Raw genomic sequence first — 10,695 nt, 5'->3', positions numbered from 1 at the left:
TGAGTGCATGTCCATGCAGACTGCAGGTTTCAAATAAAAATCAGTCACATGAATGAACAGGGGACAGTAAATGGAATCAGTTTGAATATATTTACTTCTGTGTGTATATTCATATTCTTTATTTACCCTGTTTGTGTTTGAATGAATAAATCAACAGGAGTGTAGAGCACATTTGCCTGCATTACAGTCCCATCTACTAGTTATGAATACATAATATCTCTGTGTGTTTTTTCTGTATTTCTCTCACTCTGTGTATTTGTAATAAAATCTATGTCAGAAAGATAAACTCAGCAGTGTGAAAGCTGGGGAGGACATATGATGTAACGTAGAGTTCTGAAAGAAAATAAAGGCAGTTCCTCAAGGCTGGAGACAGAAATATATATGTTGCTGGTGATTTAAAGCCATCCCTGATGAGCAGGGAAACGCTGAGCCCTCATGATAATTTCTCTATTGAAACACAGATTGCTTCCACAGCGATATATAAAAACCCTGGTGTGAATTACTGTGCAAAATCCCTTTCCTTTCCACCTCCTCTCAAAATGTAATATTCTGTAATGTGTTCTCAGTGAGGTCCAAAAAAAAAGACCTCAGAAAAGGAGTGCAACTTACACTCAGTGCTGTGTGGTATTGTATCATCCTGAAATAACATCAGAGTGTGCAGCCAGCCGTTGACTATAGTGGTGGTCAGTATGGGCTTAGGGGGGGAAAGTGATGGCTCCACACACATCAAAGCGTTACAGCACCATATCCCACCTGCCTGTCAAAGGTGGTTAGACAGAGGAAATGAATACAGAGTGAGAGAGGCATAGAGAAAGTTTGTGGAGCTGTGTTATCTCTTATTTGCTTTTACAAAAGGGAAACAACAGTAAGAGCTGGAGGGTTGCTGCTGTGGGTTTTTATGCAGCTGTCTGGATGTGTGTGGAGATAGTGCTGTGTGATAATAAATTTACCCACAGGCTAAATTTAATTTCCTTTGAAAGAGGAGAATGAAGAGCACATTATTCTAGTTCTCTGTCTCTCGTGTGTGATCGGCCAGGAGTTATTGGAGGGGCTCCGAGTAAGGGGAGAACACAGGAACACTTTGATTGTTTAGTATTTCTCATTTAATTGGTCCTGACAGAACGTGGGAGCCACAGTTCACACTCAGATATTTTTATTTCTATTCCAGCATGAACAGTAGGCTATTGCATATAGTGAAAATATGAGTACAGTACCATGTTAATGTTTTGCAAGCAGTTCTGCACGATAGAAAACAGAAATCAACTTACTGTAATATTTTTGATCTACCAAGTTTTATATTGTTATTTCAAACAGCGCATGAAAATGTTTTATTAAAAAATATGATTCTGTTTTAAAACAAACATACAGCAAGAGATATTGGTCTACAATATTTCCCCATATGTACCCAGATTTATTTTATAAGAAGCAGTAATGTAACAAAAAGTAGAAAAGTAAAAAAAAAAAAAAAAATTGTAAACTTTTTTCCCAGACTATCTCCAGTTTAGACCTCACACAACGGATCCATCACTTCTCCTTGCTTTGCTCTGCTGCTTTCCCTGGAGCTCCAACATGCTGTTGTCCTCACACGTGGGCTGAAATGTGTGGCCCTTCCATGGGCAGAAGGGGAGGTAGCGAGCCCAAGAGCGGGATGAGAGGAAAGAGGTTATGCCGAAGGGAAGGTCGTACACCTCCTCTGTTTCTAAGGTACTTCCAGAATCTTCAGGGTCCACTTTGTCCCAGTTCAGGAGGCCGCGCTCACGTTTGGTGCCTAAAATCAGGCATCAGAAAGATTGTTAGACGAGTGATTAATAATAAATATAGAGTAACAAATGCATGTCCAGAAGCTGCATGGAACTGCTAAGTGCCATGTGCATTGATTAATAACATCTCACATCAGCTTACCAGGAGCTGTGTTATCCAGGATGAAGCCAAATAATCCTCCAATAAACATACTGGTGGTCAGCAACACATGCAACACCTGGTCCAGCTCTCTCACCCCTGAGACACATCAAGGACGGTTCAGTCTTTTACAAGTTTACAAGTTTATTTAGAAATGGGACAAAAGATATTAATGAACATTTTAAAAGAAATGTTTAAATATAAAATAGAGATTGTAGCTAATTTCCATCTCCCGTCCCATGGGCAGGTAGGTGTAAAAGAGACAAGAAGAGTAGAGAAGGGAGAAAGGACAATAAAACTTTCCATAACAACCACAGTAACAAAATAGAATGCAGATTAGAGAGAGAAAATGGAATTAAAAATGACTAATAGTAGTTGAGTTGTTCAAAAGTAATAAAGTACTCTTGTTGAGTATACCTGTGTTTAAGAAATCAGGATTCTTCCCGATCCAGTTTGGAATGGCAATTCCAGAAAAAATGGAAAAACCAAAAACAAAGATATTTCTGGAGGAATTCATGTCGGTGACCTGTAGAAAGAGAAAATAGAAGTTGAAATAATAGAGTTACAAAAATAAATAAATAAAAATGATCCTGCTGTTGACCTGTAGATTAGAAATTCCAGCTGCGGTTATGACTCCAAACATGACCAGGAACATCCCTCCAATCACAGGGTCGGGGATGGTCGTGAAAATAGCTCCAAATTTACCCAGCATCCCCAGCAACATCATGATCGCTCCGCTTAGGAGGATCACAACTCGACTGCCGACCTGTTGACACACAGCAGCCGTGGTTTAGCTCCAGATGATGGGAGAAAACGTTATTTGTGTTTCCAGGTGATTCAAGTACGTTACCTTGGTGATGCCCAGAGCTGCCACATTCTCACTAAATGAGGTGGTGCCGTTGCCTGTACCAATAGCCCCTGCTAGCAAAGAGCCGAGCCCCTCCATACCAATTCCCCTGCTGATGGCGTGTTTGGGGGGAGGCGGTGCCCCCGCCAGCTTGGCACATGCATAGTAATCGCCCACAGACTCTAATATGGAGCATATTATTCCAGCCATAAGACCGATCACCCCAGCCAGGCTCACAGTTGGTGTCCCCCACTGACCTAAATGAGAAGTCCAAACAGTGATTATTGAACTGTTTATTTAAAAAAAACAAAAAAAAAAACATCTGTCACCACCAATGTGTCTTCTTGTGAACATACCAGGATACGGAAATGTAAACCAGGAAGCATCAGCAATTGCATTCCCCATCACATCAGTGCGGCCCAGGTAGCCATACTTAGCCGGATCAGACGGTAGGGCACCAGAGATGGTGAGGATGAAGCAGATGAACCATGACAGCAGAATAGCCAGAATAATCTTTTCAAAATATAAAACATGAGTATGAATGTCAGTGTTTTCAGGTTCTTCTATAACACAACAAATATGTCTTAAATAATTTATACTGCCATCAATAATTCAAAGTATTGCAGTGTAAAGCAGATCGAGTGATTGTTTTCCAAAGGACATACAGGCATTATCTGGAAGACAAACAACTTGGATGTGTGCAGTTTCTTCACTCTGCTGTATGTAGGACAGGGGACTGGTACAAAACGGAGGTACTGGGAGAAGAGGATGATCAGCATTGCGGTCCTGAATGCATGAGAATAACTGTTATTATTAGCATGATGATTTGCAATTTTGAACAGATCTCTTGAAACTGGGGAAGACACCATCTCCTCCACCACGGGAGACTCATCTACATGTCAAAAGAGCTGTGGCTGCAGTTCTTGAGCATTAGCAGGCAGAATTTGGTTTGTAATGTAATTTTAGACTGTGACCTCCAAATACTACCTGTTCACTCAGTGAGAAAATTCCCTGCCCAACTGGGCAAAGAGACATTCGACGTGACAGCGAGTGATTACATACATAGCAGCGATGCCCCAGTGGGTGCCAGCCTTGGCTCCAGCTGCATCGTAGAGTGACAGGCCTATGAGAGAGATCGTGGGGGCAATAGTTAACGGACCAATGAAGCGCATGAGGAAGCCGATGAGCCCCGAGAAGCCGAGCAAGATCTGGAGGAGAGAGGCCACCATGATAGAGCCCTGCAGCTGTGGACGGGAGCATAATAACAGAGATCATTAGCAGCATCATAACACTGTGTCTTTGAGTGATAGATAACAAATATAACAGCAAACATGATTAGTTGCTTCCTACAGCGGAAACCATATGAGTTCACTGAATTAATCATGAGCTCCACAGAGGTCTTTGTCGCTGTGAAGTGTTTTGTGTTGGCTCACCGCTCTGAGGCGCGTCTGGTACACTTCCATGAAGACAGGTGAGGAGGTGTTGACCAGGCTGGCGTTCTGAGTCCAAGCTGGACACTTGTATTCTGGCATGGACAGCATGGCCAAGGTGGGTGTCAATAAGGCGAATGTGCTCCCCTGTAGGACGGGAAGCCTACAGAGTGTGACAGGAACAGAAACATTTCTGTCAGCCAAATCAAATCAATCAAATTAGTCCTGAGAAGCAGTTGAGGAACATGAGCTAACCAGCTGCATACTGTGCAATCATTTCCAGTTGCTCACATCTGACTGAAATTCCCATATGTAATATATTAGGGGACATATTATTATCATATATATACACTCATTGAATATATGAAGATATAATATGATATACCTGTTGGAAAATGTGTGGAAATTATCTATATTGTTAATGTACATATGCCATAGTATTAAACCCACATGATAATATATATTTGTTCATGATTCCCCTAATGATTCTAAACACACATTTTATGTGTTGAATGAACATATATGGATGGGCTTTGGCACGGGTATGTGTCATTTATATATGTACTATACAACGTGAACATACAACATAAATCTGAATTATAAACTCAGTGCATTACTTATATATTACACATTTATGAAAAATGTCACTATATTAAATTGTTACAATTTCTTGTCTGCTGCTCTGTGACTGTGAGCAAACTCCTTCACATCAAGTAGCTAATATAATTCATTGTTAACACAAAAAAAAAAAAAGTGCAACTTTAAGGTTTATATAAATAATGAAATTAAACTTTCATTGGAATTAAGTATCTCTGTTTGGATTAAAAATGTATTATAGTCGATATCTCAACAGTCTTGACAATATTCTCCACAGGATGGCGGACGGTGAGAAGAACCAGCAGCAGCTGCTCTGACCTGACACCGAAGGTGACCTGCAGCATGGTGCAAAAGCCAGAGACGAAGAAGATGCTGTTAATGAGGCGTCCCTGGGTCAGGCTGTCGTGCTGCAGACAGAGCTTCTCTGAGAGGATGAGAGGGAGCGCGATGATGGCACCAAATGCTGTCAGGTAATGCTGCGGAGGAAAGGAGCAGTGACGACAGTGAAGAACTGATGGTACTGGTGACACCGCCGCAAATGTACTCCACTCAGTATTGTCTTCTTCCTCTGCATTGACATAAGGCAAAGAGGGATTTTACATTTCACTGGCAGCTCCGATAAAAACCCTAGCCAATAATTACAATAATCATGTTTACAAAGAATAGACTTAACAGAGTAAAAGTGCCACCAACCTGAAAGGCCAGGATAATGCAAAGGTACCAGGGGGGGACATCAGTCACAGAATAGACTGGTTTATTTCTATCGACCACTGCTGCACCATTTGTTTTACCAGCCATTTCTCCTGGTTGTTCATTGACTTGTTCACCCATCTGCAAACGTAAAGAACAGATAGAATCAAATAGATAACAGGAGCTCAGTGACATTCCAACATTAGACTTAAGTGTGCATTTTTTTTTATTATTATTATCCATACAGTTCATGTATTTAGTACAGAATTATTAAAAAAAACATGGTAACATTTTACAATAAGGGTCCCTCAATTAACAATACAGTAGTTAGTACATTATTAAGCATTAATTAACTGTTTATATATAGTTAATATTAACAATCATTACTTAGGATTGGGAAACACATAAATTAATGTAGCCTATTAGTAAGCAGTGTATTAATGTGTACTACTCAAAGTTAGTTAATACATTTAAAAGTTGAATAATGTAATAGTTATCATTATGTATGCATTACTCAGCATTAATTAGTTTATATATTAATGCTTAATAATGTCCTAACTAACATTAATTAAGGGACCCTTATTGTAAAGTGTTACCAAAACATTTTTAAAACACACTTCAGATACTGTAGACAAGAGATAGACATGTAATTCATGTGATTTTGCTTTTATCACAGACACAAATGTGGGAAACCTTAAAGCATAAACCTATTCAGTGAAGTATGTGCATGTGCATGACCTATGTGAGCTGCACAAATAGAAACTTTAAACTTCACTCCCACTTGTCCACACACGGTGAACCAGGATTAAGCCAGACTTAATGTGCTGCAACCTCTATGAAATAAAGGAAAAGTGTGCTGAATGCTCACAGGAGCCTGGTGATTGTACAGCATATAGAAAGAACCCTCTGCTTCAAGATGCCTGCATTTATTTCACATGGATAAATAACTGTACTTACATCAAATGGCAGAGTGTCGATCCCTTCATTTTCCTTCCCTGCAGCCATTGGAGCTAGAGTAGAAAGTAATAACTGGATGCTGGATTCCTGAGCTGGAGTTCTTCTAAAGAGTCAGTTGAAAAATAAGGTGAGACCATCTTTATAGTTTTTCAGTTTTTTTGGAATGACGTTTGCTGGTAGTATGTGCTCATTGGAGGACAAAGTTTATTTTACCAATCATTTACAAATGTATGTTAATTATTACTTAGTATGTTTAACAAAGTGGATTTCTAAGCGGAGAGGGATGGACAATTCACCTAGGGATTCCACCAAAAGAGTGCAATTTCCGTCCCCAGCATAATATATTAAATGTATAAAAACATGTAATGATATAATATAAATTGCATTATATTATTAAACAAAGCACCCCACATATGAATCATTGTAGAAATTAAATATATGCTAACTCCATCGGCTGACAGAAAGTTAGCCAAAACGACCAGATCGCTTACTTCTGCTTTAACTACATCTTACCACAATGCATCATGAATAAAATCCTTCTAAAATCTAATTACGTTTTTATGCTAAAAAGTCATTGCTTTTGCCGTCATTGCTGTTACTCATACTCATATCCCCGCTCTCAAATAGCCTAGCCTGTTTCCTGTTTTTTTTTCCTGTTATCAAATGTTTTTCTGGTTATGAGTTGTTTCCTCCAAACATTAAGAAAAAACCCTTTTTTTGCATTCATATGGGTTCCATCAGTTGTCTGATTGCTTAATAAAATCGGCTGTATGTATGTGGTTCATATTCTTTTAAACATGGTTTTAAAATAGAATTTGAGTTTTGGTAACAGCACAGAAAAAAATGCAATGATAAAATTTCAAAAGTTGCAATAAATTAGCCTGAGACTGACCAGTACTCATTTTGAATGAGTAAATGTGTAGGCCTATATTAATAAATTCTAAACTGAAATTGAATGAAAAAAATAAGTTTAATTTTGAAGAGTTACAACAACCAAATGGCACTCTTTTGGCAGAATAAGATGCTCATACGGTGACAGATGACTATATGGATTTAGAAGTACTTAAGAGGATGGCTGGATTGACATTTCTCTTTATGGGTTGGAAAACGTGTTACACACAAGAACTGGCTGCTTCCTTCCTTATATTACTCAATTCAAGGCGGGGGAACAAAACTTAACTGAATTAAATAGTTGGAGAGGACGGTGACAGAGTCACAGTGAGTTTCATCATGGTGAGAATTTACCTCAAACTGTCACAACCAGCTGACGGGACAGAATTAGGAAGATAGTCAGATAAAGAGATTTAGGCCTTCAAAGAGAGGATGCTTTCAGGACTTAGAGGGAGAGGAGAATCTGAAGTTGATAGGATCTTTCTGTGTGATGCTGATAAATGTGTCAAGGCGGGTGCAGCAGAGCATCTTGGGAAACTATTGTGTTGTGGTGGAAATTTACTGACATTAGTAGGCTATTCTCCTAATAAGTAACGTAGTCTTTTTGAAGTAGTAGTAAACCTGTTAAATCTAACCCTTTCCACAACAGTGTAACAAAACAGTCTGGTCTCCAGTTTTACACTAACACTGAGAGGACAGCGACATACTGTAGTACTCATCACTTGTGAGTGGTGCTGTCTTAAACCAGAGTCACTCACTGCCCAGGGCTCATGTCTACAAACTCCATTAATTAGATGTGCACAATATCCTCACTGAGACAAATGAATGATACTAGTGCAGACAGTATAAAGTCAAAGCAATACAAAACAGAGGGGTGAAGAACAGTAACACAGCACTACTTACATTATTTGTAATAATATAATTAGCAATAATGATAATTTGTGAAGTTTTAGTGGAGTTATGCTGACACTGGAGTAAATCCTAAACGATAGATGACAGCAACAAGAAGTGTGTGCATATGTGCGTGTGTGTGGCTTCCAAAGGACCACTTCAACTCAGTCATTGTGTGGTACAAACACTGCATTTCAGAAGATGTAAAGAAAAAGCTTTTCCACCACTACACCATGTGCTGATTTGTGGGTTCAGATCCATGCACAGGAACGTACAGTGGATTTCTATCTTTAAGCCATATTGTGTAAAGGGTTGTCCTGTCAGTTCGATGTGCTACAGGTGTGTGTGTGAACATACAAGTGTAACATGAACAGCATTTCTGACCCAACAACTCAAGTTCAACAGATAACAACAAAGTTCAGTGGAAACCAGAGGGTAGGAGTGCGGTGCTGAGCCGTGCTGTGCTCAGACAGGTGAGGTGCAGTCAACTTTACCGAGTCAGAACATAATGAACTCTTCCCCGGTGTTGCATTTAAAGTCCAGTGAGTTTCTGTTACTTCCTGATAGACTGAAGTCCTGTCCAGCTGTGTGGCTCCTGCGTTCCTCTCACAGAGTTAGCTGCTCCACACTGACTCCACCATGGCTCCTGTTGCTCTGAAAAATCAGCTGTCTAACTTTGTGTCGCACCCACTGGCGCTGAAGCAAACTGGTTCATTCTTAATTAATCCTCATCAGGCACTCAGCAGGTGCTGCAGTGGAGGAATCTTTCCTCCACAGCAGCAGAAAGGTTTCGTGTCAAGGTTTTGTGGCAACAGCAGCACAGCTGACCTGGTTCTGGGAGCCTTGTTGCTCCTGGATGAGGGCCAGAGAGCAGAGAGAAAAAGGGATGTTGTTCCTGGACAAGCCAGGGGAATAAGGACAGGGGACAAGAGGGTATCGTAGGGTTTGTTGGTCTGGACAACTCGGTTCACATGTCACATAATGACCAATGCCACTGCAACCACCACCAAACCAGCAAAGAGGTTCAGTCTGCCTCCTCACCAACTTTACAGCAGAAATAAACATCTGGCACAGACACTGGACTCTACAGCTAATTTCCTCTTTATGACATTAAGTTGTATTATGTTTTATGTCTCTGCATAATTGAGGGTGTGGATGCTTTGAGTAACTGGCAGGTGCCTTGACAGACACCAAAGTCTCATCTCGACACATGCCCCTCCTCTTTGTCCATTTTCTATTCTGTTCTAATCCATTTTGGCACCAGATGCTGCCAAGATGGCAACAGCAGAGTAACCTGCTCCTTAGAAACCTGTACGATCTATGGCAAGGTCCCCGGGGAAGTGAAGAATTGTGGGTTTTCTTTTCACTCTGTGGAGCAAAGGAACATGTAGTTTCCAACATCTTGAATGTAGTGAATTCCCACAGCACCATTTACAGAGCAACAAACTTTAATGCTGTTTTGGTCGTGATGTAGCACATCATTATCTCCCTGTGACATTTTTATAGATGATGTTGCTGTATCAGTCTATCTCTTCTAACCACACAGCCTAATTTGTCATGTTTTGAGATTAGAGGGGAAATTCAGCTAATTTGTGGAAAAAATGTAGTAGGCCTATTCTAGTTCAATAGTTTTCTTATTTATTCTACTTTGAGCTCATTAAAATACAAACATGTACACGTTAATTAGTGATGTTGTGTGTTTAGGAGGAGAATCTTTAATTAGACAACCTCAGCTAATGCAAACTGTACATGGAGAAAAAAAAGAAACACTGCCACGAGGGAAACACTGCTGATAAAACCTGTGTGTCCCTGTTTTTTCCCCAGTGATCCCCCCCCTCAGGAAATGTCACACATGAGCAGCAGCAGCAGCAGCAGCAGCAGCAGCAGCAGCAGCAGCGGCACTGCACCAAACAAACATGCATCATCCTGTGCTGTGTGATTTTCATTATTTAAAGTTATGACAGCCGTGGTAATGCCGCCACTTCACATTTGTACTCCTGTGTGACTTAGATTCGTGTCGCAAATGCGCAAATACATTTTTACACAATAGCACGGGCTAATTCTGACACACTGTGACAGGGGAAGGTATGCAGAGATGTAAGCAAGAGCAGCAGAGAACATTCAGTCAGCAGATGTCACAGCGCATGAAGTATTTGTTCATGCGACAACAAGCCATTGTGGCTCATTAGTGCCTGAGGGAACATACGTAGCTGAAGGCTCCAGATCGTCTTGGAAGCTCTTTGTGGCAACACACGGCACAAGAGCAGCACCATAAACGGTGGCATCTTTTCACTCTTGTGTGATATATTTAGTGCAACATGTTTCATATCTTTCATATTAAAAAAATAATATAAACTACTACCAGTAAAGAGTTAGTCAGAATCCATCTGAGTGAACTTATTGCTGGGAGAAATGTTTGTCTGGCTCACCAACAGATTGATTCTGTCGGAGGAGAATCTGCAAGTTTTACATGAAACATGCATGTGTTTCTCG

At 40.3% G+C, this 10,695-nt stretch overlaps 1 protein-coding gene across 2 annotated transcripts; it reads right to left on the bottom strand.

Annotated features, from left to right (window-relative positions):
- Positions 1–1,201: 1,201 nt before the first annotated feature.
- LOC311007388 (solute carrier family 23 member 1-like) lies at positions 1,202–6,559 on the bottom strand. 2 transcript variants are annotated; one of them, XM_084000539.1, is made up of 12 exons: positions 6,421–6,559; positions 5,467–5,604; positions 5,092–5,249; positions 4,180–4,339; positions 3,809–3,990; positions 3,412–3,532; positions 3,103–3,259; positions 2,750–3,003; positions 2,501–2,665; positions 2,317–2,425; positions 1,903–1,998; positions 1,202–1,768 (listed from the first exon to the last, which is right to left on the bottom strand). In XM_084000539.1, exons 1-12 carry the CDS (start codon positions 6,466–6,468, stop codon positions 1,509–1,511), a joined length of 1,848 nt encoding a protein of 615 aa, XP_083856665.1. In that variant the 5' UTR covers positions 6,469–6,559; the 3' UTR covers positions 1,202–1,508. The 2 variants fall into 2 exon arrangements, with proteins under 2 accessions (XP_083856665.1, XP_083856666.1); XM_084000540.1 differs by lacking the exon at positions 6,421–6,559 and having other exon boundaries at positions 5,092–5,341; positions 5,467–5,598.
- Positions 6,560–10,695: the final 4,136 nt, after the last annotated feature.

This window comes from Trachurus trachurus (genome assembly GCF_905171665.1).
Source record: "Trachurus trachurus genome assembly, chromosome: 24".
NCBI lineage: Eukaryota > Metazoa > Chordata > Actinopteri > Carangiformes > Carangidae > Trachurus > Trachurus trachurus.
The sequence above is the reverse complement of the archived record's forward strand: the minus strand, read 5'-3'. Positions and strand labels throughout refer to the sequence as shown.